Source organism: Sander vitreus, chromosome 5 (assembly GCF_031162955.1).
Source record: "Sander vitreus isolate 19-12246 chromosome 5, sanVit1, whole genome shotgun sequence".
NCBI lineage: Eukaryota > Metazoa > Chordata > Actinopteri > Perciformes > Percidae > Sander > Sander vitreus.
The window spans coordinates 17,214,522-17,241,302 of NC_135859.1; the positions used below are offsets into that span (position 1 = coordinate 17,214,522).

General features: G+C 42.4%; 1 protein-coding gene across 2 annotated transcripts in view; it reads right to left on the reverse strand.

Annotated features, from left to right (window-relative positions):
* The window catches only part of ank1a (ankyrin 1, erythrocytic a), a 39,072-nt gene that overhangs the window by 4,208 nt on the left and 8,083 nt on the right, over positions 1–26,781 (reverse strand). Inside the window, exons 3-40 of one of the 2 annotated variants that reach the window (XM_078250750.1) lie at positions 25,346–25,444; positions 24,424–24,522; positions 24,015–24,113; positions 23,638–23,823; positions 23,310–23,408; positions 23,114–23,212; positions 22,911–23,009; positions 22,460–22,657; positions 22,257–22,355; positions 22,051–22,149; positions 21,833–21,931; positions 21,304–21,501; positions 21,088–21,186; positions 20,883–20,981; positions 20,588–20,785; positions 20,348–20,446; positions 19,453–19,551; positions 18,652–18,750; positions 18,469–18,561; positions 18,272–18,344; positions 18,067–18,087; positions 15,743–15,863; positions 15,483–15,561; positions 14,385–14,500; positions 14,074–14,298; positions 13,776–13,930; positions 13,468–13,679; positions 11,417–11,621; positions 11,030–11,126; positions 10,656–10,884; positions 10,442–10,570; positions 10,190–10,309; positions 10,010–10,094; positions 9,743–9,817; positions 9,308–9,439; positions 8,525–8,680; positions 2,334–2,991; positions 1,727–2,075 (exon numbers count right to left, since the gene is read on the reverse strand). In XM_078250750.1, coding sequence (XP_078106876.1) covers positions 1,727–2,075; positions 2,334–2,991; positions 8,525–8,680; positions 9,308–9,439; positions 9,743–9,817; positions 10,010–10,094; positions 10,190–10,309; positions 10,442–10,570; positions 10,656–10,884; positions 11,030–11,126; positions 11,417–11,621; positions 13,468–13,679; positions 13,776–13,930; positions 14,074–14,298; positions 14,385–14,500; positions 15,483–15,561; positions 15,743–15,863; positions 18,067–18,087; positions 18,272–18,344; positions 18,469–18,561; positions 18,652–18,750; positions 19,453–19,551; positions 20,348–20,446; positions 20,588–20,785; positions 20,883–20,981; positions 21,088–21,186; positions 21,304–21,501; positions 21,833–21,931; positions 22,051–22,149; positions 22,257–22,355; positions 22,460–22,657; positions 22,911–23,009; positions 23,114–23,212; positions 23,310–23,408; positions 23,638–23,823; positions 24,015–24,113; positions 24,424–24,522; positions 25,346–25,444 — 5,496 coding nt within the window. Of the gene's footprint in view, positions 1–471; positions 955–1,726; positions 2,076–2,333; positions 2,992–8,524; positions 8,681–9,307; positions 9,440–9,742; positions 9,818–10,009; positions 10,095–10,189; positions 10,310–10,441; positions 10,571–10,655; positions 10,885–11,029; positions 11,127–11,416; positions 11,622–13,467; positions 13,680–13,775; positions 13,931–14,073; positions 14,299–14,384; positions 14,501–15,482; positions 15,562–15,742; positions 15,864–18,066; positions 18,088–18,271; positions 18,345–18,468; positions 18,562–18,651; positions 18,751–19,452; positions 19,552–20,347; positions 20,447–20,587; positions 20,786–20,882; positions 20,982–21,087; positions 21,187–21,303; positions 21,502–21,832; positions 21,932–22,050; positions 22,150–22,256; positions 22,356–22,459; positions 22,658–22,910; positions 23,010–23,113; positions 23,213–23,309; positions 23,409–23,637; positions 23,824–24,014; positions 24,114–24,423; positions 24,523–25,345; positions 25,445–26,781 lie in introns of those variants that run through there. The other variant, XM_078250749.1, reaches the window with a different exon arrangement.

Sequence of the window (26,781 nt, forward strand, 5' to 3'; positions counted from 1 at the left end):
CGAGGACAAGGGTCAGTCCAGCCCGTGCAGACCTGAATAAAACTTGTCAACACTTGTGTTAGCATGGACAGAGTCTAAGATACAGTAGGAAGTGTCCATAAGGATTTTTAATAGAACTGGAATCCAAACTCGTTGAGCCCAAGCCAGTCTATTTACATCCATTACAGCAGAAGATACATTTAGCCACATTTGATGGTAATTTAACAAAATCAAAGTGTTAGAGGGAGAATTATTATCGTATTGATTCAATTCAGGTTTTGTGATTGTACACAGTGTCCTTAGTTAATCCTCACTGCCACACTTTTGTCACACCCGCTCCACTCTAGCGCAGTAAAATCATGTGCCCCTATTAGCACAAACCTATCCTGTATCACTCCAAATACACTGCTTCCTATAGCCTTTTACCAAACACTATTTTCTCCATCTATCTCCTTATTGTTGTTTTCCAATCCTTTCTTCAAATTTCTGTACCTTAAAGATGACTCTGCGGCGGACCACTCTGGTGGTGACGTTTTCCTCTTCATCGGCTACTCCGTCGACCTCACCGAGCTCACGGTCCAGCTGAGTGTGTATGTAGGTGAGCACGGACCGCACAGAGCCGCTGGCAATGTGGAGGACATTCTGACAGCTGATGACCAGGAAAGCCAGCAGCACGAAGCTAAAGAGAAGCTCTGTCACCAGGGCCCACATCACCCCGCTTTGATCCCCAGCAAATCAACAACAATCAATACACTTCCTCAAGTCTTCAGTGACTCCTGTTTCCAATGCAGTGCCTCTCTCAGCTGATGGAAAAGGCAACAGCTGCAGCCTGCGGCCTTCTGTCACCGGTTCATTCGCTGTTTGGTTGTTTGTCTTTCAGTTTATGTCCATCCTCCATTAGCTGGGGCAGTGGGCCGATGCCTAGGGTCTCTCTTCCTTCTCGTTCCTACTGTCAGGTCAGGAGAACCCACTCAATGGCATTAAATCCAAGCTAAAGCAACTTTGGGAGGCTTCTTTTCCCACCTCTCTCTCTTTCTGATCATGTGATCTGTGGCCTTTAAATACCTCTGGCTTCTCCAGTGTGGTTCTGTATGCTGTAGTAAGAGTATTGTATGAAGTAAGAAACCTGTCCCCTGACTTCCTTCAGGGACTTTAACTATAAACTATTTTCTCATTCACACAGCCTAGTAGACACATTTCCTCAAAAGCCTCACTATGCAGACACTATTATGCAGCACTGCAACACTGCATTCAAACACTACAAAAGCTAAAAGGCTCTTTTCTCACCAGTATGAACCACATACGAAAGCAAGCCCACAAAGGGCCTAAAGCAAATGTCTATTACTGCTCTCTCACAGTTTCAAGCCTGACATTGTCCTTTACAGTTTGATGTGGTGGTGTTGTGCCAAAAAGTTAACACGTGGAAATGACTAGGGTGGGGCGGATCCTGTAACACGAGTGGGACAGTGAGAATGCTTGCTATATTTGGCAGGACTGTTTGTGCCCATCTTGGGCCCTTGACTCTGTGTGTGTGTGTGTGTGTGTGTGTGTGTGTGTGTTGTATGTTTCTAGGATCTATCATTAATAATCTAATGCTGATTTGTTAAATGTTGAAGTTTGTTGGCTTTGCATGACTACAGTTAAAGCCTATGCTATTATCAGTCCCTATAGTTTGATATCTGTACGACTGATTGCTTGTCAAACAAACATCCCTTTTATTTTTCATGGGAAGAGCAAACACACTCACCTGGCCCTTCAGGCGCACATCGTCCCAGGCCCTCAGCTCTGGTACTCTGTGTGGGAAACCCAAACCCTTCTCAAATGGCTGGGTACCCCTGAAGTGCCCCCGTAAGATCTCCGAGTGCCCCATGTCCCTCACAGGCTGGAGCAAGGCCTCCTGGGATATGTGGGACTGGTCTCCATCTACGGCGTTACATACTGATGATATCATGGTGTCCATGGCCTGCCTGGGCTTAGGCTGACTGCCCACCCAGGCTTGTGTAGGGTCCGTGACAGGGATCCACCCCGGGCCTGACTGTTCCTGCAGGTAGGAAAGGAAAGAGCCTCCACCGCCTCCGTTTCCACCATTACCTGACCTGGAAGGAGAGAACGGATCAATGTGGAGGTGGTACACGTACTGTAGTGCTTACTCCGAGGATAGTAAAACAACTGATCATATCCCTTTAGCGGCCACTTCCTCCGCAAGAAAACAAAAACAACAAAACAAAACTCCAGTTCACCACTGACATCCACTGACATGCAATAAAGATTAATAAGATGTAAGCACAGATCTATTGTTTTGTTGGTGTGATTTTGACTTTGTCACCTGAGAGGCAGACAGAAGTCTGACTCACCTGTCTCCATTTCGGTCTGCAACACAGCTCAGACCAGGTGACTCACTCAGCCGAGCATACACCCTTTGCTGTCCTGCAACAAGAGAAAGCCCTTCCTCTGAGCCCGTCCCTCCTTCTCCTCCTCCTCCTCCTCCTCCTCCAGCTCCACCTCCACCTCCACCAGTCGTACTGGTAACTGCTGATACCTCCGAACTTGCCTCTGACCCCTGACCATTGTTCAGCCCGTTAAGATTGATCCCAGCGATGGTGCCCCCAAGCGAGGCTGGCGTGGCAGTGCTGAGTGAGTCAACGCCCATCTCTGAATCGTCTTCGGGCAGCTCAATGGAGCCACTCAGCACCCCACCCCCTCCGCTGGGTACGCTGGCCTGACTAGCCGGCCGACCCAGACTTCCATACGGCAGCCCCAGCAGACCTTCTGAATCGTCAGCATTGCTGCACTCCAGCGAAGAGTCCTCCACAGGCACCAGGGACGGGCTGTTGCCTGAGGGCCACACCTGCACATCAGACATCTCCATGAGGGTGTCTTCTTCTGTGGTGGCAATGGGAGCACAGTCCAGACTGGAGACTTCTTGCCAGTAAGGCTCAGCGCCCAGCGGGGAGGGCAGGCTGTACTGCATGGAGGCCGGTGAGAGAAGCTCGTCCTGCGCGAGCCCATAACCTGGAGCGAGACAGAGAGAGGCACACTGACACCAGGCCCCCCGCCTCCCTCCCCACCTCACCCCCACAGCACCGGGACCCCGGGAGGGGATAGGTGCCCCTGCCCAGGAGCTGGGCATCTAGGGGGGGGGGGAGTAGAGGAGGCTGAAGGGACAAATGGGAGAGGAGTGGGGAAGGAGAGAGGGGAGGGCCAAGACAATAGGAGCTAGAATATGGGTGCAAGGAGCTTAGGACAAGAGAGCAAGGGCAGCTTTTAGACAAGGGTTTGTCAAGCTCGATCAGCCAGTGCTGACGGAGAGAGCAGCAGCGGAAGCAGCAGCAGACACAACCGGACGGACTGAGAGACCGACACTTTGGTTTGGACCCAGCAGTGACTGATGCTGCTCTGCTGGCTGCCACCTGCAGGGAGACGGACAGGAATTACTGCCTCTGCCCCCAAACTGGGGTAGGGACACACATTTTGTCACACATACACATGCCATAAATACACTCACTCACTCTTTGTTTCATACTATCACACACATACACTCACACTCAGATATGCATGCATTCAAACCCACTCAAAAAACAGGCAGGTTAATATCGTTGTCAGGCTGGATAGCATGCACGCAGGCAATCTCATCTCTCCTCACACACATCAGCTCACCACACAGCTGCTTGCTCTTTCATTGACACATATATTTATTATAATGTATACAATAAACATATAACCTATAGTCCTGCTAATACTAATGCAAACACATATACGGTAGACATGATTTTCCATCTGTTGTGAAAGTCACACAGTTGCTGCCTCAAACATAGATTTGAGTATTTCAAGGTAATTATATCAATTAGTAATACTGCACAATGTCAATGTGCTGTGGACTCAGGTCACTCCTTCAACTGTCTTGAACACCCTTTGTAGCAATATGTTTTTTGTAAAGGCAGACCTGGCATGATAGAGCACAATGTCACAGTCACAATATTTTTTATTGAGATAATAACTTTATATTGCACAAAAAGAAAGAAAAATCCAGTTAGAGACTAAGAAGAATGCAAAATACTATACATAGAGTCTGCCTTGTATTTGTCTTGATCATACTGAACCAAATGACCAACTACCTTGTTTTGATGAATGGCAATGTAGGTAAAGCAAAGTGTGAGTGGCACTATGACTGTAACACTACAGGATTTGTTACCAGGAAATACATTTACCATAGAATGAAATAGGAGATGTAGTGCAGGGCATACAGTATGGAGATAAGAGCAAGAAGAGAAGGTGGTTCACCTTCTGCCAGAGAGCGAGAGAAAGAAAAAGAGAGCGTGAGAGAGAGAGAGTATGTGTATACTGTATAGTGATGAGGAAGCTGTGCAGAGCTGCAGGGTGTAACTTGATTCATGGTTGGCAGTGCTGCTGTTGAGAACTGCTGAGAGTGCAGGAGATATTTGTGACACCAAGCGGCCAGAAGGACCTCTTGTCCTACTTTCGGCTTTCTCTCGCAGCCTCTCAACTGCTGTCAGTTGTCTATAGAAACTAGCAATCATAATTAACATATATATTTTTGTATAGTGATTTGTCTTTGTAAGTTAAAAGACATAAATCTGCTAAAAAAAACAGCATTGGCTTTGACTTTTGATTGCTGACGAAATATCTTCTTGTACTACACAGAAGATGATGAGTAAAAAGTTGAATAGAAGTTTGAAATCATCATTCCTCGTTCATTTGGGCCAGAACAGAAGATACGGTGTCAGTTTCCTTTAAAGGTTAGGGGCCCCAATCGCAAACGCTTGATCATGTTAAATCTGAGTTTATTTATAATATAAGTTGCAGCAAATAGTTATCGCTTCATATAAATAAAATCTAATTACAACAAACTCTAAATTTAATAGAAATCAACTGATCTACTCAAACAAGCCTATTCATTATTATTATTATTATTATTATTATTATGAATGTCAGTACCTGCTCACATTTTTGTTGCAAGTAAATGAGATCATGTGGATTTGATGTGTTTGGTGAGTCTATGTGTTTTTAAATTTAATTCACAAGATGTGAATCCATGCTTATTGTGTTATGAGTCTGTTTTTGGTGACACCACACAAACTGCAAATTGAGCATTTTTGTTTGCCATGAATTAGATAATGAGTTTGTCAGTCCTCTCTCTCTGTGTAAGAAGATTCGGGAATGATAGAAAGAGATTTGGAAAAGAAATAAATAAAGGGAATGGACACACAACCACAGAAAAGCAAAGCAGTGAAGATCGGGTAAAAACACGTGTAAAGGAAATTTACTCATTTTGTCCATTCGCTTTAACACTAATACACTCACACATGTATGGAGGACACCAAAGACTTACAGTATACAACTTAAAACACACATAAAGACGCTCACACACTCTCACAGACTGATTGATGAGTTTACATTAAACAATAAGCACATTTACAATAAGGGGAGGAATAATATGAAATTGACCCTTGTACAACACAAAGACATTAAAAAGATATATTTCACACAAAATAACCCATCGGATGGACAGTTTACATAGAATCAGTGACATACAGAACAACCACAACATTCATACATGAGCAACGCAAGTCACAGTTAAAAAAAAAAGGTTTGTGGCCTTTTTTACCCCCCCTTGGGAAAGATCGGTGAGGAGGAAGAGAGACTATAAGGTCATTCTCAGTATACATGCCATGCAAGAACACATGTCTGTTGGTCGAACAGCATTTAGTGTTAATGCAGTGTTTAACCCGTCATCTCCAACAAGCCAGTGTGTCCATGCAAACACAGAGGGAGATGAACGATGAAAGTCAGCCTCATGCACATGCAGACAGGCAGGTTGGCAGGGAAATAAGGGATGGGAAAAGAGGGAAAAGGAGAGCAGCAAGAGAGGAAGAGGAATATAAAGTAGGGTAATGGTCACAGACAGAAACAGCGAGAGAGAGAGCGAGGGTCACCTCCCCCCTCCCAGTGGGTGCTGAGTACACAGTCTGTGTGAGGGGTATCGGTCACAGAGCGGACATTAAAAAGGTGGGGTTTTCAAAAGCACAAAAATAAAGAAAATGCACGACTACTCGCAAAAAAAAAGAAAAGATAAAGATGTGGGTCAGAGGTCAACATGAGGTTGGCATGAGGTCAGAGTTCGGAGAGGAGTGAGAAGAAGGAAGAGTAGGGCGGCTAGGCTGCAGATGACATGTCCAGAGAAACACAGAGAGAGGGACAGATTCACAGGGAATGAAAACAGGGATCCCAAAAGGACATTCAACTTTAGCCCTAAAGAGACTCAAACTACTCCCCATGCAGCCACAGGCAGAGAGAATTTAAATGTCCTTTTACAAAAGTCTAAGAAGAGGTCTTACTCTATCACGATCAACTGTATTTAAAAAAAAAAAAATTCTAACCTGGAAATGATCTTGAATACACCTTTAAAATGTGCTTAATTACAACAGAGGTGCACTAGAACTACGAAGGAAAAAGGATAAGTAAAATCTTGCAGACATTGTTCTGACAAAAAGAGGGGGAAGACAGGTAAAGACAGAGAAAGATAGAATATGGCTGCAGTAAAACTGATTACTGTAGCGAATATTCTGTCAGCTTTTTCTGTAAAACATTTTAAGTTAAAAAAACACTATTTCGATAATAATAAGTAGGTTTAATTCATATGGAGGACTGAACCTGACTTAAAGAACAGTTCTACATTTTGGAATATACGCTTATTTGCTTTTGTTGCAGAGGATTAAATGAGAAGATCGATGCCACTCTAATATTTGTTTGGTAAATATGAAGCTACTGCTAGCATCTGCTTAGCTTAGCTTAGCTTAGCATAAAAACTAATAACTGGGGGAATCAGCTCTATCCAAAATATAACACATCTACATACCAGCACCTCCTAAGTTCACTAATTAACACAGTAGCTTCTTGCCAGGAAACCAGCAGAGACTCCAGGAAGTTACTGCACCCAGACAAAAACAGCTAGCCTGGCCAGAGCCACGCTAGCTCCTGTTTCCTATCTTTATGCTAAGCTAAGCTAACCAGCTGCTTGCGGGAGCAGTAGCTTCGCATTTCCCGTACAGACATGACAGTGGTATCGATCTTCTTCAGCAAGAAATTAGCATATTTTCCCAAATGTCAAACTATATGTTTAATATGAAATTAATAAATTAATCTGCGAAATTAATTAAGAAATAAACTAATAAAAAATGAATAAATCTAACGAAATTGATGATGAATGTATTTTGTTCCTTCACTGTCCACCACAATATTTATTTTAAGGATGTGAACCTGATGGTTATTTTCAATTTCTTTGAGCATTTATAGACTTATAGTCCTATTTTGTTTTGTTTATCTGACCATTTTCCTTATTGCCTCATTTTATTTATTGCCTAAAACGTCAGTTTTGGTCCTCCAATTAGACGTACTTAATCAGGACAGTAAGTTATAGACCTCTTGAAACCGGTCACCGTGATCATTGTGAGATTAGCAGAAGACACAATATCCAGGTATTCAAAGTGCCGCCACGTTTTTACGCAGAGCGTCAAAGCAGGAACGGCCTTTGGGAGGCAGGTAGCCAGACAGATAGACAGACAAGACAGATACACGGTTATCAGATTCACTGCAGCTGTGATCTGAACATATCCCTTTTCACCCTTTGACCCTCATGGTCGTATCTCTATGCATTGTTACATCTCTGGGTATTGCTCCAGTTTTCACAGAATAGGACCTGTCACCTGTCAGACTGACTCATCGTCTGCACTGGATACAGAGAGGAGAAGCCAGTCCAGTAAGAAGGGGAGCTCACACCAGTCCAGAGGTGAAAACGGAGTCAATAAGATGTAGGGTATGCATGTGTGAAGGAAACCATGAGGAAAAGGAGTAAAAGACTGAGGACTGACAATTGGTAAGAAGGTCAGTAAAGCTAGGCTATACTTACAGTATGATCTATGTGGTATGATCATGTATGACAATGTGTTGCTTTATAGACAAATTATCACTCTAAAATGTAGGCCCTCTAAGTTAATAATGGGCAATAAAAACTCTTAATATAATTAAATACTGACTGATCTAATTATTTAACAAGAGAAAAACAAAATAACAATGACAACAATAATAAAAGTATAACTATTAATGATACTTATAGCTTACTTATTTCTATGTGGAGTGTTTTGCTCAGTAATGGGATGCTTGCAAACTCTAGAGATTCAGCGCATAATCATACTTTTGAATGAATAGATGGAGAAATGTATAACCAAAGGCACTACAGAGGTTGTAGCACAGTAGGAGTGTCCTGAGTCCCTCTGCATGTTGCTGAGGTAAAGTCCTGGAAAAGTTTGACGTTTGTGGCAGCTTTCATACACAACAGCATCACGGGGGAATAAATAAGAAAAACATGGGGACAACAGAGAGAATTCAGAGGGAAACAAACTTTACTTTAACTTTAGGGGATTTTAGGGTGCGATGATGTATGTATATTGGAAAGATGGCTTGGGGTCAACGCAAAAGGGACGTGTAAAAGGGACTGCATTGTGGGGGATTTGGGGAGGGAACTTACCATTGGTCATACCAGGGGAGAGGTTGTCTCTCTCATTGTTTCGACGTCTGCTGAAATCACGGGAACCTTGTCTCACAGGCTGAGGCGGCTGGCCCTCCAACATGTTGACTATGTCCATACGGTCAATACTCTTCAGAGCTGCGTACAAGCTCTCCACTGCAGTGAAGATGTGTGAAGGAGAGACACAAGCAGACAAGGAAAAAGAGAAGGAGGGGAAGGGGGTTCCAAGGAAAAACAGCAATACCATTACAAACAATCTGACTTTGACTGGGTTAAAGAGGTGTTAATAAAGACATGAGGGGATGAGAGAAATTCACAGCAATCTCAAGCTACATCCACACTACTCCGTCTTCATTTTGAAACAGCGTTTTAAAACAAAAACGATCTCCGTCCACACAAGTGTTTAGCCTCAGTATCAGAAATGATCTCCGTCCATATTAACATGTCTGAAAACACATGACCATTCACATACACTGAGCATGCATGTGCCGGTGTAATCAGGAAGCAGATTGTCTAATGTTAATCTGTGGTTAAAAAACATTGATGTATAAATTGAAAATACTTTTGGAGAAAGAACAACAAAGGGATGTATTTGCTTGGACCGACGACGAGGTGGAACTGTTAGTAAAAGGTAAGTAAGCCTACCTAACAGATAAGACTGACTGAAGTGGGTCGTTATTTCCGTTTATGCCCATCCAGAGTACGACACAACCCAAGAGTTTTCAAACTTAAAACAGGGTCAGCAGTGTTTTTCAAAAACATATTATAGCCTCAGATACTCACTCTTGGCCCTCTTGCCCTCACGGGTGGCCCACAGGTTGAGCAGCGCAGAGCTCTGCTCCAGCAGCGAGTTAGGATTCTCCACACGGATCTTATTGATGTCATCCACGCTGAGCTGAAGCTCGCGTGCCAACTCTGTGTAGAAAATGAGACGGAGAAGATCAGGTAAGTGAGTGAAATATTTATATAATTTCACCTGTGAGTCATCCTGTTAGTGTACACAGTCTTAAAATGGCACTCTACTTCACAGTAGCTCTATCCAGAAGAGGCAGAATAGTCTCACACTCTTGGCAGGAAAACAGGAAATAATTAGTTTCATTGGCTGGTTGCCATGTTGAACTTAATCAGCAGCAAGCTAGGCAAACATGTCAGACATAAGGTAAATATGGATGGTTTACAACACATAAAAACAGAGTCAGTATATTCTTGTTGACTCACCAGCCCAGCTAAGTCCCAACTGTTCAGCAATCACAGCCATCTTCAGCTCTGTCCTCTCCATGGCGCTCATTGATGCTGCACAAACCAGACCAAAACTGACTATTTAACATCCTGTTAAATTTAAAGTTGAGATTATCCCTGCATTGCAACGCTCGTTGATACTGTAGAAGAAATAATGCCATCATACTGTGCCTTATATTATTATATCATCACAATAAAAATAAGCAGGTGCCACCATTTACAAGTGAGAGAGTGAGAGCCTCATACCCATAGCGGGTTCATTTAGGGCGCTGTATCTTTCTCTTAAAGCCAGCGGGGTCAGAGTTCGCCTCCGGTCTTCACTCCCAACAATCTGCCAGTAACAAGCAAACAAGTCTGTCATCTCAGGGAAATGACTATAACTAAAATCACTGTACAGTTTGTGGTTTGTAACTTCGAGAGCTTTACCTTGATACAAGGAGGCATGGTAATGTTGAGGTTACAGAGCACATGTTGGCTGTCCTCATACTTTGTGGACTTGCGCAGGAAAGACAGAAATCCAGTGTGCTCTTTACTGCTGTCTCTTACCTTTAGACACAAGGAAAACAATGAAGGCACATACAGTATGTTGAGTGGAGACAGAGCTGGTGGAATAACAAGTGAGTGACAAAGAATATAAAACTGAAGAAAGATCTGTAAGAGAAAGCCAAATGGTAATACCTTAACAGAGACAGGAAGCCGGTTATCTCTGAACGCCTGGAAGCTGAAGCAGCGAGGCTGCTGGGTGGCCTTCCTCACAGGCACCAGATTCCCTGAACACTCCAGGTGAAGCGGCATTCCCTCCATCACCTGCAAAACAGGACAGGCATTAACCTACACTACACTACAATTCTACCACATCAGTATGAAGCACTGCCCTCGTCTCTGAACCGACCTCTATGTCTCTGCTGCGAGCCACCTCTGTGAAGTTCTCATGTTGTTCCAGGGTTTTATCCATCTTATCGTCGGTCATGCAGTAGCAGCGCAGGCGGCCCTCCCGCAGCTCATTCATCTTTGCAAACACCACAAACTTGGCCATGTATGGTACAGCTGACAGCTCTCTGTAGAGCAGGTTGGCAAAGGAGACGGCCTCAGCTGTCCGAGGACAGTCTGCGAGCCAGAATCTGAAAGGAAACAATGACATGTAATCACAGTCTTGTGCATAAATCAGTCTAGCTGGTTGCTAGAATGATTTGAGATGGCAAAAACTGCCATTAAACTTTATGGTATGATGGCTGATATAGTGCATATGCTGCCATCTCAACTTACCGTGCTGAAACATTGGTTGTAAAACTGGCACAGTCTTTAGCATACATAAGCTTGGTGGTGCCAGTAATGTCTTCCCATTGTGCTGGGGCTGTGCCACCTGGGAATCAGACAGGATGAGAAAGAGCAAACCTGTTAATCTGCCTTTCAGTCATAAAGAAGAACTCTTATGGTGACAGGGTTTGTACAAAATGGCAACTATGGCACTGTCATCTTTCACCACTGGAAAAACAAACAGTTTTGCCCCATTAATCTTTCCTTGCCATGGAAGGGAACCACTCCAGTCATCACACACACACACACACACACACACACACACACACACACACACACACACACACACACACACACACACACACCTCAACAACTCCCAGTCGTGGTATACAGTACCTATGACAGAGCAAAGCAGACGCAGACTGGTGGTGTCTCCCTCCCCAGAGTCTCGGGGGCTGTCCCTCCAGGATGGGGGCAGGGGTATACGCAGTCCGATGGGTCGGTGAAATTTGCGCCGCCGAGGCTCCACAGTGACCACAGGGCTAAAGTTTGCCTGGTTACCCAGCAGCTTTGCAACCAGCTCATCTGGAACCGGCTGAGCCTGAGGTTGAAAGTAAATGATGGGGAGAGGGAGTACGTAACACGGGCACAGGTTAGATGACATGGTCGAAAAAAGGGAAATTAGACAAAATAGAGAAATATATAATCAGGCAATGGAGATTAAAAAAAGATGTAACAGATGTAAAAGGATGGCAGGCAGAATGAAACAATGGGAGATGGATGATGAGGCAATGGATTACGAAAAAGGAAAAGCGAAAAGGGAAAAATTAAAGGGGAAGAGAAAAAGAGAGAGAAGTCCAGTGAATAAAATATCTCATGGAACGACACATTTGAAAAGACAATAGCAACACAAATTGGTTGTAGGACTTAATAACTCTTTTATTGTAAAATGTAACAATGTGTGTTAACATGAAGCTTTTACAATCATTAATACAAAATGGCTATCAAAGGCACTGTGGTTTTTCACAAGGCCATTCATGACATGATTACTACAGCATTTAAGATAAATAGATTTGTTCCTAAAAATATGTTAATAGAAAATTATAATCATATCTATTTTACTTACATTCAGTTACATTCACTATTTTCAGGTTAGAGGTTACGGCATGGGTGGTAGCATGTTAGTTTACAAGACATATTTAGCTTATCATATTCATTCATGTGTCTGAAGGACAGCCTTTCATTTTGGTTTACTGAAACATATTCTGACATTGGAATTAGAAGTTTCCATCTGTTAATTAAAATTCATACATTACTGACCTACATATTCATAAAGGATTTTGAATTAGAAATGTTTTGAATTAGAATTTTCATTTTGTCAAAATCACAACAATCACAGTCTTGGAAGTGGAATCTACATCTAGACACTGTAAAACAGATTGTAAACGGTGGGTATATTTAACCCGTCAAAATGAAATCCTGTGCAAATAGAGCCTTGAAATCCCAAGTCAGCAAATCTGAGAAAATGGTGCATATTTATACAACAAACATATCCATTGCAAAACCTTAAAAATGTTGGATTGTTGTAATCTGTGTGTAATCTGAAATGATTAAAAACTTCAATTACCAAATGTTGAAAACAGTCCAATAAAATGGTTTCATTAATTCCTTGATTTGATGTTTTATTTTGTAACAGGATGTTGGGGCAGGACTTAAGACAGTGAAGATTAAATCGTAAGTGGATGCTTGTGTAAAGAAAGCTGTTTTTTACTGAACAATTAAGCGTGGTGAAGTGTGCTAGAACAATATTTCTCATCTTTGGTGTGTATGTTTAAGAAAACGTCAAGACCTGAAAAGTATAGCCGTACAGACAAAACGGGGGTAAAAGCTTCAACAAACAGTGATATAACTAAGATTAGAAGGTGCTCAGCAGTCACCCCTTTTTGTGTGGGACAAAACTTCAGTTCTTCTTAAAAAAAGACCTTTTTGCACATTTTCAAGACATTCATGGTACAGAATGGACAGAAAGTATTAACTCAAACACAGTCTTTTGATTTCCCATCAAGTAATGTTTGACTAACTTTACTTTTATCTCAAACAAATGTTTTAAATATAGTGTTAAATATAGTAAATACAGGGCATTTCCAGTGACATAAATACATTAGTGAGAAAGACAAGAAGATAAAAAAACAACATATCAGCACTAAATGAGCAGTCAACACATGTAAAAAAGTGCAAAGTACATGCACTGTGTGAAATAAAAAGGTCCTCTAAAAATACAAAAAAAGCTAACTAAACAAACGGAAAAAAACTTGGCACAAGTGCTGATATGATTAGGTCATTCCAAAATCAATCAAATACATTGAACATGCTTTTCTTTTCATGCAACACAGGCATTAACGATTCTGTCTTTCTTCTCCTTCCTTCTCCTCATCGTCCCATCTCACCTGCAGCCCCAGGCGGACTCGTTTGGTGACTGCCGTCTCAGGAAACGTGGCCTGGACCAATGGCACCAGATTACTTGTCAGCGAACCTCCTTCTGGTCCAATCAGGTCGCTCTCTTGCTGGACTCGTGACACAACAGCAAAGTAAAGGGGGAAGTCGGTGGAGATGATGCGACGGATTCGCTTCTTCCCGAGCTCTTCTTGACTTTCTAATTCTGAGGACATGAGAGAGGGTTAAACTCTCAGGAAGATATACCACCCAGTCACATGTTTTGAGTGTCAGCCTGAGATCGAGCATTTAAAACTCTTACCCTCATCCATCCCATTGAGGATTGTTTCTAGCACCTCGTCGCCGTAGCGATTGCGATGTTCTTTCCAGACTGAGCCATTCTCGCTCCTCAGCACCACAAGCTCCCTGTCACCACGACCCAGAGCAGCAAAGTGGGGGATCTCCACTATCACCGGTCTGCCGACAACACACATGGAATTATACATGAACAAATGACAATTATTTATTAGACGTATATGAAATAAGAACAATATTTTGTTTGTGCATTTAGACGAAGCAAGAACAATCTTGACTATTTCCAGTTTCAGTTGCTTCCTTACCCCAGGAACTGCATCCCGGCTGGCCCCAGGGAGATGATCCTGCTGGCCAGGCCCTCTCCCTCCACCAGCGGAGGAGGGCTGGTCAGCTTCTGCGGCTTCACCAGGCGACAGGTGATGCGGGTGGGTGCTGCACAGGTTCGCGGAGGTATGATGACACGCAGACCATTATGCCTGCTGCCTCGCATTGAGCCGCCCCGAGCATCTACCATAAAACTGACCAGGAACCTGTAATTGGACAGATATTGTGACAATTAGCTGCCAGATCCAATATTAAATAGATTAAATTCAGTGAAGTAAAATGTTTTGCTGACCCTGTGTGTATGGGACTGGCGACTGGGCTGACATTGTCTGACGTCTCCGTCGCTGGGCTGCTGGGAATCAGTGAGTCATCATCATATTCTTTGGGCAGTGGAAGTGGAGTGTGTTGCTACAACAGACAGATAGACAAACTGTTCATGACATTCTCAAAAGAACACTGTTTAGCATATTATTTTATTTGAACCCAAAAGTTTATTACTTACACTATCATCTGTTTAATAGAGATGAGATAGACAGATTATGCTTACGTATGTACTCATTTTTAGAGTGCTTTTTTTTTGCAGGATATGGAGAAGGTACATCATTAACCTTCAAGAGACCATTGAGGAGGATTCTCATTTGCAATATCATGTTACAAAAAAGGTGGAACTAAAATAATGGCATACTTTTCAAGTTTTGATCAGAATTGTGTGTTTAGTCAATGTCCATGACACACAACAATAGTTATACCAGTCATAATGATACAATCACACTAATGACCAAATTACTTTAGCATCAGAGTTGATTCTTCGCCTTGGAAATAGTAGTTTGACTACAAAAAAAATCAACCTTTAACTAAAGGTACACTTACTAGCTTTTTCTCTGAGCTTTCAACCGCATCTCACAGTCTTCATCAGCAGATACAGGTTGCTCAGTTGTCTTAAAGATTTTATGAGTCCACTGACAACTAAGCAAACTTTATTCCGCTGATGAAGACTTTGAGATGTGGTAAACTTTGAAAAAGGACTAGTAAGTGGACCTTGAGTAGAAGGGGCACTCATGTGACATTGCTTGAGTCATTTCAGCTGGGGCTTCCAGACTACAAATTCACAAGAGACCATGCATCACAAACACATCATCTTTGAAAGACATCAGCATATACCCGTTAAGGAGGGTCGAATGAAAGACATTATTAAGTTGTATTATGGGAAATGAAGGATCCAGTATTGATAATTTGACCAATTCTAGGGACTAACAGTCAAGTTATCTTGGCCTCTGTTGCTGTAACCATGATTATTCTTTTTTAAATATGCTCAAAACATTATGGAATTGCAACGCTTAATTCCGGGAGTATCCCAGCAGTATGTTACTCATGCTGCTCAGTTCAGTACCTGATCTATCTCGTGTTCTTTCAGGATAACGGTTTCCGGAGAGACTCTGGGAATCCTGGGAATGGCTGGCGAGTAATCCCTGTTGTATGAAAAGAAAAAAACACAAGTCAGATTGAAGAAATTTCTTTACATCTCCTCCCAAGTGCTCATCCCTGGTGTTTAGTGAGTGTCTATGGTGCATCCCCCTCTATCCATCCACCTATTAGCTTGTGGCTACCAGCTTGGCTCTCTCGCCTGTTTCCCCACCCAGCCCCCCTTACGCTGTGCCCAGCCCTCTCTCGTACTCCAGTGATTTCTTGGGGGAGAGGAAATCGTCATCATGGTCTTTCATGTCATCCATCTTCATGTACCTGGCCCCTTCTGTCCCCAAGAGCTCCTCTCCTTCAGAGAACAACATGCCAAAGAGAGCGAACAGACCGTGGTCAGGTTGGTGAAACAGCAAGAGAAAGAGAGAAAGAAGAGAACAAGATTGTTAACCAGCAGTAAGAAGGGTTACATGTTAGGAGATGGCTCTGTGATTTAGGGGTTAGACTGGTGAGATGTGACATTAGTGACAATGCTCTGTACACTGACTTTCTTATTGCTTGTCAATGGCAAAAAATGTAAAAGAGCCACTTATACCTAATGCCAGAAACACTTAAAAAATTGGGTACAAGGACAGGATCAATACAGCAGGACACTGCTGTAGTCTCAGACTGCTGAGTCCAACACTTTCCATTCAGAACCCCTTAAACATTAATACATTGAAATAAGAGAGGACACCTTATAAATTTAGTCTGGAGTTTTCGAACCCCATAAAATCGCAGTTAGAGACAACAGCATTATAGCTGTGCACAGTGCACAATCTCTGGGGAGAGCATGCATCAGCATAATCTCATTCCAAAAATGTGTTATCTAGTGAATAAACAGTTATTGAACTGGAAGATTCAACTGCCTCAGAGAACGATGTCCTGTATGAGGAGACTTGCTCTAGAATGCAGACACAGAGACAATCAGAACAGCATCAGCCCACTGCAACACACATGAAAACCAAAGTACAAGCTTGTTCTCCTATAAAAGTACAGTACATCTTGATGTGAGCAGAGGTGGGTTTACTTACCCCCAAAAACAAGCGCTAATTTTGGAGAATTCACCAGAAGTGAGTCTTTCCTGTGTGTATTAATTTGTCACCGTATCAGCGCAGCTTGTGTGAGTGTGTTTCTAGGCGTCTGTCAGCGGTCGAGAGCCAAAATAATGTCGTAGGTGTCATTACACTATGTTTGACTCTTTGAGTGCACTTCCCACAGGTTTATGAGTCAGCTTGTGTCCTGGACTTTCTCTGTCTTGTGTGCAGTGCATGTGTGCCACGCCGTGTAGGCGAAGTGTTACCACATGCGAGCGCAAACAAACCTGCCAATACCATATTATGACCATTGCGGATATGACATGTGTCTTTAAGAAAGCGTCCTGGCTACTTTCTATATTTAGAGGAAAGGTGACAATCTGTCAGTTAAATTATCAGGGGACTAAAAATATCAGGATATAATGTCCCATGACATCACCCATGTCAGTGGTGCTGTAAACATCAGGCATTACAAGTTAAACCTGCAATAAGTAATTTTTGGGGGGGCAGCAGAAACAAGCTGTGAGCTGCCATATCACTTTTGAGTTGACATGGTGAACTTGTTAGCCAAATGTTACTAATTTACACAACCAGAAGACACAGAGCAATATTATCATTGTCATGCTTCTGTCCACCTAATGAATGTAATCCAATATTCACTCTTCTTTCACATCTGTCTTTTGTCTCCAACCACTCCTGAGGGATATATCTGAAAGCAGCTACCTGTTGCGGCCGAAATGCTACGAGCCAAAAAAAGTAACATCGCGGGACAGAAAATCAAAACAATTAGCTAAAAGCCACTATAATGCTCCATAGAGCTGAAGGTAACTGTAGAAGTCGGGAGATAATTCTCTGTGGGTTAATCACTACGAGCGACTCCTTTTAGATACAAGTAGTCACACCATCAATTGTAAATGTTGATTATAGCACAAAAAAACTATTTAAACCTCACAGCTAACAAATCCAGTTTACATGGCAGGAAGACCAAAATGATGGGGTACATGATCGACACCACAATGGAGACATATTTAATGCAGACACAACTGAAAGCACGCATTTCAAAGCAATGATAGCACTACTCCACTATGAACTGCTAAAGCTCACATAACATTTTTTTAAACAAATTGATTTGATTTTAGTAATAATCGATCTGATACCTAAAGGGGTGAACTCTATGTATTGGCTATAACTGTAACTGCCGTCATAACATGGAGGGAAAAAAAACCTGGGGAGTTGGAGAATGAGGGTATTATTTACATATAAAGGTTAGAGACATGGGTGGTATGGGTGCATGCCAATGAGAAACCAGAGCCACCATCACAGTGAGCGCCAATACAGAGGGAACAAGAGAGAGAGAGAGAGAGAGAGAGAGAGAGAGAGAGAGAGGAGGTAAAGATTGAGAGAGTGAGCTTGAAATGGAGCCACACAATTTAATACAACGACCTATGAATGCCGCACAAAGAAAGAAATAGACATTCATACCTAATGTTAGCTGTGCAATTCCTAAAAAAGGGCAAAAGGCAAAAGGAATTGGAAAAAAATGAATATTTATGTGATCAATTTAAGCATCATAAAATCAGCCATTCAATTTCATTAATTCATTAATTAATTTAATCGACATCCAAATAGTCGATTAAACATTGTTTCCGATTGTTTTATGTGATTAATAATAACTGTAGTTCTCTACCTTCATCCTCAGACACGTCCAGTATCTCATCCACTGTTTCTGGGAAACTCATGCGATGTTTCTCTGTGGTCGTCTGCACAGAAGGAAGAGGAAGAATCAGTAACTAATACAACAATAAGTGTAAACTTTCATTTATCATGGCTACATAATGACAGGGCTGCATCCGTAGGGCGTCGTAGCATTTCTAAACTTCTCACCATGGAAACCGTCTCCTCAGTGACAAGCTTTAGGACGTCGATCACAGAGATGTAGCCCAACCTCTTAGCAATGGCCAAGGCTGAAGTACCATTCTACCAGACAGAAAGGAGCAGATTGATCAGGTCTCTGAAAACAAAACTTTATTAAATGTTTTGAAGAAGGCACGGTGCGTTCATGCTCACTGTTGTTGTCTCGTTGGGCTGAGCTCCATGCTTCAGCAACAGTGTCACAATGTCTGTGTGTCCCTGCTGGGCCGCCTGGTGCAGAGGAGTGTAACCAACCTGGAAGAGATATTAAATGTATTCTTACTCACTCATAACGTACAAATGACATTTAAGATTTTTTTTTAATTATTCCTGAATTATGTAGTACAGCTAGTAAATCTGACTAGAACGATTAGTTGATAACAGAAGATTAATAAGCAACAATTTAAATAATAGGGCAATCGTTGGTCATTTTCAAAACAAAAATGTCAAAAATCCACTGGTTCCAGCTTCTCAAATTTATATTTGCTGGTTTTCTCAGTCTTCCATGAATATAAACTGAATATCTTCGGGTTTTGAACTCAGACAAAACAAGCAACGTGAGCTCTGGGAACTTGTGATGGAAAGGTTTATTTTCACAGACTAAAAGCTAAATCAAGAAAACAATCTGCTGATTACGCAATAATACAAATAATGATGAGTTGCTGCCCTACATCTAACCTTACTTGGTCAACTTTAGACACATTTGTGCATGTATCATGATATGAATATAAATGCTGCATCTCAGACATGGAAATGAAATATTTCCTGTCTCTCCAATGCTTGTACAGTACATTACACTTCAGAGAGGTAAAATGCCCTCATTCCAATAAATCATTATTAACCCTGCAACAGCCATGACTTAATGTACTCATGAATGAATCAGACGCAGTAACTGTGTGTCTCATGCCCTGACTAATTCTGTTGTAGTTTGATCTAAAACCAGAGGGAGGCACTCACCCTTGTTTTGCTGTTGACATTGGCCTGTTGCTGCAGGAGGAATTTCACCATCTTGATGTTGCCATAGTGACACGCTACATGGAGAGGGGTGTAACCCATCTGACAGTGAGAGGAAAAAAGTAAAAAGTCTTTGACACAAAATCACAGCAATCGCATAACTTTAGTGTCTTAATGACCTTTTCATTTGAATACATTATGTAGATTTGATCCTGTTAAGGGTCGAATGGTTCATGAATATTACATTAACTAATGGTTCAAATCCACACAATAAAATTATTTTGAGAACAAAGCAGTGATAAAAACTGCATTTAGGCTGCAGTTTAGGAATTAACAAGAAATAATGCAATTAATTATTGTGTACCAATTGGGATTAATAACAATAATACCAATAACAACATAGTATGATACATTTCAGTACAAGAGCCCCACAACCGGTGGTGAAAAGTAACTAAGTACATTTACTCAAGTACTGCACTTAGGTACAATTTTGAGGTACTTTACTTTGACTAGTATTTTGATTTTCTATACATCAACTCCACTACAATTCAGAGGGAAATATTGTACTTTTTACTTATGTTACTTTGCAGATTCAGAGTCATAACATAAAATATAATCAACAAATACGTTATGATGTATTATATAATTCTCCACATAAAATAAACCCTACTAACTATTTTCTGCATAATACAACTCCATGTGAAAACACTGTTGCAGAGCTGCTCTAAGCACTAGAGTGGTAACATAACCCTCTGCTATGAGATCTGGCTATTTATACTACAACACTCATACACTATCTGCTATGGCTCAAAGTGAATGTCACTAGTAGTTTCTACACTGATAACAAGGCTTTGATAACCGTGCAACAGTTTGACATGAGAATAAAAAAAGGTCTTACCCGCGTGGCAGCGTAGACTGAAGCCCCTTGCTTCACCAAGATATCTGCGATGCCAACATGTCCTTCCTGTGCTACTAGATGGAGGGGTGTTAATCCACTCTGGGGGCAACCAGATTCAGAAGACAAAGGTCAAACACAGAACAAATGAAGCCCAAGTTACATATTATTTTTAGTTTGAATGGACCAAATAAACCTCCTGCCCCATGACAGTTATCCTTGATCCATCTATGTGTTTCTTGCCTTGTTTCCGAGGTTGACGTTGGCCTGTTTGGAGATGAGAAGGGAGACCATGTCTGGCCTTCCTTCCTGTGAGGCCAAGTGGAGAGGTGTGACTCCCTGCAGTGACTCAGCATTGGCTGAAGCTCCGTACTGCAGCAGGCTGTTAGCCACCTCAACCTGGTTCTGCTTGGATGCTATGTGGAGGGCGGTGTAGCCATTCTGGAGCACAGACATGAGTTGTGGTTAGAAACATACGTGTATATGCATGATACTGAATTATGTATGGACTTGTGTGTATCTCTTTTTATTTATTTACCCTGGCTGCACTATGCGGCGAACCTCCCTTGCTGACAAGCAAGTTGACAACATCCAGGTTGTTGTGATGTACAGCAACATGCAGTGGAGTCAGACCATTCTGCAAAAACAGAATCAAGGGTTCATCGACCGAGGTAGATCAAACAAAGCTTTATTAATCTTTTGACTCTTTCTTTCATACAGCCAAGCCCTTTATTCTTCTCTACCTTCCCAGCAGCATTAGGGTTGGCTCCTCTCTCCAACAACAGCTCTGCTACATCCACCTTGCCGTACTTGGAGGCCACATGAAGCGGAGTGAATCCTTTCTACAGAGGCACCAGAGGAAGTGGACACAATATTAGGTTGGGGAACACAGGTGTTAGGGCTGACAGTTTTAGGACAGCCAAATGTCACGCAACGAAGGGTAAGCAAGCAGGTTTAACCTTGGTCATCTTGGTCTGCTGAGCCTCCATGTCCAGCAGGATGCGTACAGTTTGTACGTGACCTTCCCTGGAAGCTATGTGTAGGGGTGTGTGGCCTGCTGTGGTGGTGGAGTTGGGGTTGGCTTTGTGCTCCAGCAGCAGCTTCACTAGCTCCTTGTGGCCCATCCGAGCGGCACAATGCAGAGGTGTTTGGTCATCCTGGCCAATGAGGGGAGAGTAATTATGAAATGTAAGGTACTGCATGACACTCTGGCAATAAAATTCCTTCTTTAGTAACTTAATCATCCTGTTTTCATTTCTCAGCTTCTCCACTATGACCTCTACTTGTTACATTAACTGTGAAATGAGGATGTGGTGTGTAGGAGGGAAATTAACATGTGGAAGCTCTGCCAGCAATTAGTTGAGCCAACATTCTAAATGAATGCCTAAATATATCCAATAAAGAGTATTTAATCTATGTCTAATATGAGGAATCTTTATGAATTAGTACAAAATATGTGGATTGTGCTGTAGTGTGTGAAATCTCTACCTTGGCCTTGGAGTCCACCGGTGATGCGTTCTCTAATAAAAACTCTGCCACCTCATAGTGTCCTGCCCGAGATGCCATATGAAGAGGAGTCTCCACTTTCTACTCATGCACAGAAAGACAAACCACCCACTTAGATTCATCACTATTACAACAACATCACTAGTGCAGAGGTGAGTTGGTTATCTGCACTGCTCTTGAGATTTCAGAAGGAAACTCACCACATTGGAGGCACTGGGGGAAGCTCCTTTCTGCAGCAGGACCTTCACAACGTTGAGATGACCCATAAATGATGCCACATGCAAGGGGGTCAGGCCAGACTGTTCAGAAGAGGAGAAGAATATTACAAATGGTTTTGCACACCATTCATATTTATAATAATGATCTGCAAGCTGTTATTGTCAACCCTTCTTTCCGGTTCCCTCACCTCAGTCACAGCCTCTATTGATGCAGAGTGTTTAAGCAGGAGATCCATCACACGCATGTGGTTCTTTTTACAAGCAATATGCAAAGGAGTGAAGCCATTCTGTAAAAAAACAAAAGGAACCATTGTCATCACTGCGAGGATTAATATCAACACTTCCTTTTCTAAATTGATACATTGACTGTTACTGTGTGTTTGACACTGACCAATGCCCGAGAGTTGGGTTTTGCCGCTTTGTCCAGCAGCACTTTGGCCATACGGTGGTGGCCGCAGTGCGCGGCGACATGCAGAGGGGTAAGGTGGTCCAGTGTGATATCATCGATCTCTGCGTTGTACTGCAGAAGCTGCTTGACACAGTCCATGTGGTCCCCCTGTGCTGCCATGTGGATTGGAGACAGGCCATTCTGCAACAACAAAAAAAAACAGAACGTGTGTTGACTCTCTCATCTCTTGCAAAACAGGAAGCAACTTGTCTTGTAGTGAAAACAAATAATCAGAGGCTGTGTTTGGTTGATGGATCAAAAACTTTCACTTTCATTTACTTACTTAATTTTAGAGTACAGAACAACTCAGTGGTTTGCACTCATAGCCAAACCGCATGGTGTTCAGTTCATTTCTAAAAGAAGTGTTTACTATATTTGTATCTAGGTGGATTACCTTAGTCTTTGCCTGGATGGGGGCTCCGTGGTCCAGCAGGATCTCTATAATCCTGACATGACCATTTCTAGCTGCACAGTGCAGAGGAGTCAGCTCATCCTTGGGAGAGAGAATTATTAATGATTAAGTTAATGATGCATCAAATTAGAAACTGTAAGGGAATCAAAGATTTGGTGAAACGGTAGGATGGATGTCTGCTGCACCTTGGTCTTGGCGTCAATCTGAGCCCCTCTGTCCAGTAGGAGTCGGACCATGATCACATTCCCCCGTCTGGCTGCAATGTGCAGAGGAGTGATGCCGTTCTGCAGAGAGAAACAGATGCACTTAGAAGGGCACACATAAGAACAACAGACAGCAAGGACAGAGATTAACCTTCCAACAACATCAATTATTCCCTACCTTTGGGGTGAAGTTGACATTGGCTCCTCTATTGAGCAGCAGTTGAGCTACGTTCAAGTTTTCATAGTGTGCAGCAATGTGGAGGGGTGTGAATCCAGTCTGCAGGGACAGATCAGGGTGAGTACATGTCACTCTCATTACCATTGAATTTTTGAAACACAAATACTGAGGACACCAAACACAGATGCCCATACCATATTGTGCATGTTCAGTACTGCACATGTGAACAATCATATCTGCAGCCACACACAGCCACACACAGCCACACACACACACACACACACACACACACACACACACACACACACACACACACACACACACACACCTTGCTCAGTACATCAGGATTGGGGTCATTCTGCAGAAGCACTGCGGCTGTGCGAGTATCGTCGTTGCGTGCTGCAATGTGCAGAGCAGGGAGGCGGACCTTTCCCTTGGTGCCATAGTTGATGAGCAGAGCTACAACATTCTCATGTCCCTGCTGAAGAGCCACGGCGAGAGGAGTGAATCCATCCTGCGGCACACAGGAGAGAGTTAGAAGACTGGTTGACTTAAGGAGAGAAAATCAGAGAGGTGTAAAGAGAGAGGCTTATGAGAACAAAACAGAAATGGAAACACAGCGATGTCTGGATCAGCAGGGATGGGATCGAGGAATTTGGGAGATCACTCTTTGAAAACGTCTCTCAGTTCCTTAGTCTTTAGTACCTCAGTTGGAATGCTCTGATTGGCTCCGTTCTCCAGAAGAAACTTCACAACCTCTAGATGGTTTTCTTGTGCAGCCATGTAGAGTGGAGTGAAACCCTTCTGTCTCAGAAAGACGTACGCACGCACGCACGCACACACACACGCACACACACAGACACAGACACAGCAGCAGAGGAGAAACAAGCACAGCAAAAGACAGGACAGTCACAGAGGGACACACAAGGATGTACAGAGAAAGGAAACAGCAACAAACATATATAGGAACAAAGACACTTGTTAACAGATGGGGTTGCAATAGTAACTGCAATGGTTTTACAGTAAAGTTCATATAGTTCATATAAGTTCATAAGTACTGAGGAGCCTCTGCGTGTCCTGGGATCACCGCAGTGAGAGCAGCACTAAGTCTCACCTGGGACTGAGCGTTGACATTGGCCCCGTAGTTAACCAGCTCTGTGACCACCTGCTCCTGCCCTGCCAGGGCTGCAATGTGCAGGGCTGTGTTCCCTTTCTGTTTAAACACAGATACGTGAGAACAAGAGCACAAAGTCATAATGAGCACTAACAAATATTATAGGTGAAATCCCACGTTTATCCAAAGTGTGGTTTGCGTGTGGTTTTTGGACATGTAAAGTTTCATCTGTGGACAGATCATTCATGTTGTATTCTGACGTCACATAGATCTAGAGCAGTAATAACTGCTTTATTTACATGTGTTAACTGGTCAAACAAATAGCATAATTTCACATGTACAAAATAGGATTGGAATTTGGGTTGATGTTGATGTGTTGATACTAGTTTCAGTACCAACACCAACATTTTTTTATTTAAATCAGGAACTATCTAAGAAAAGGTTAAAAAAGTACATATTTAAGCAAGAATTAAATGCCAACTTACAATACACACAGGTTTTGATACTCAGAGACACTTTGTATTGATGTTTGATACCCAGCCTCAGTAAAAACCTTAATTTCTCATACAATTCAACAGGTGTTTTATTGATGAAAATGTTGAAGGAATAGTTCAACAACTGCAGCTAGCCTTGCTCAGTCCAAAGGTTAAAAAATCCACCTATCAGCACCTCTCAAGCTCACTACTCAATACGTTAAATCTTATTTATTTAATCCGTAAACAAAGTGACACTCGGTGGTTTTTTCTTGCGTGGTTTAGTGACAGGAAGTAAAATCTTCTCATCTTACTCTTGGCAAGAAAGCGAACATGTGTGTGTTAAAAAATCATACAGTACATGTGAATTCACAACCCATGTGGGTTTATTTATAAGTGATTTTCTAAACGAATTCAGACTGTGGGACATTTTCAAAGTGGATTTTTACCTTTGTGGTGGTCTCCAGTACGATTCCATTGTGGAGTAGCTCCAGCACCATTTTAACGTGGCCTTCTTTCGAGGCCAGATGCAACCCGTTGAGCCCATTCTGAGTGAGAGAGCAGAGTAGACCTGATACTGAAGGGTCCTAAACACACTATGAACACAGATATGTCCTAATCTAAAGGAACAAACCACACATATACACACAAACACATGTAGGTCATGCCAACTGAAACAACTGTTGTGACTGTAGCACTCACAGAACCAGGCAAATACTTACACTGGATACCACACATGCAGGACTCTCATAATCAAGTTGGTCATTAATATCTACAGTAATGAAAATCAGGATGTAAATATTTTCATTTGATTAATGGTGATGGTGAGGAGGAGGAGGAGGAGGACGGGAGGGGGATGGCAGGCCGCTGGTCTCGTGGCTGGGAAGAATACGAGCCGTGTGGGATAGGTCTGACCTCACACAGCCTTCCTTCAGCCGCACAGGACATGTGAGGTTGGACCTTTCCCACACCACTGATATTATTCCTCTGAGTGGGGAGACCACAGCACACCATCACTCTACTGCAGACAGAGGAGGGGAGGGAGGGAGGCAAAAAGCAAGAAAAAAAGTGAGGTGAGTTAGAAAACAGCACACAAACAGAGGAGGAGAGGGTAGAGGAGAAGTTGTTAGGTGGAGAGCGAAAGAAGAGGAGGGAAACACAAGAAGGGGAGGGCAGGAGTGAGGCAGTGTGCTGGTGAGAGGTATCCACTCAGATAAGGAAACAGCTGCCACTGTCAAGCCTCCACCTGGCCAAACTCCCAGCAGACACTACATACAGCATCAGGACCAACAGTCACACAACCAGCACAACAATGCTCTCACCACCGTGGTTTAAGTAACAATCTACAAAAAAATGTTGTATCATTGTATAAACTTTTAAGGTAAATAAAAAGTGCCACATATAGTAGAGAGTCACCTGAGACCTGTGTTAATAATAACATGGAAGAATATGAATAAACAGAAAAGGCTGTAGCTTACATTTGGTGTCTTAATTATTATTGTATTGAGCTGCCACTATGAGTAGAATTTGAAAATTCCTAACTTTGCTGCCATCAGATGGTAGCATAAAAAGGCAGTGTAGCTTGACTAAAAGCAACACATCAACACACATTTCTTTTCATATTTCTATAGACAAAAAACCACCAGACTAATTTAAAACATGCTGTAATCACATAGAAATCCCACATACAGGGGCTTTAAGTGCAAAACTGCAAAGCAATGTGTGTGCAAAGGTCTCCTAATTCAAGTGAAGCAAGAATGCTGTAGATTATCACTTAAACTCAAACACAGTTGACACCAAACAGTGAAAATAACACAATTGCATATGAAGAATAACAAGAAAAATGAAATGAAATTGTGTAATTCAGGAGAATTAATCTCCAGGT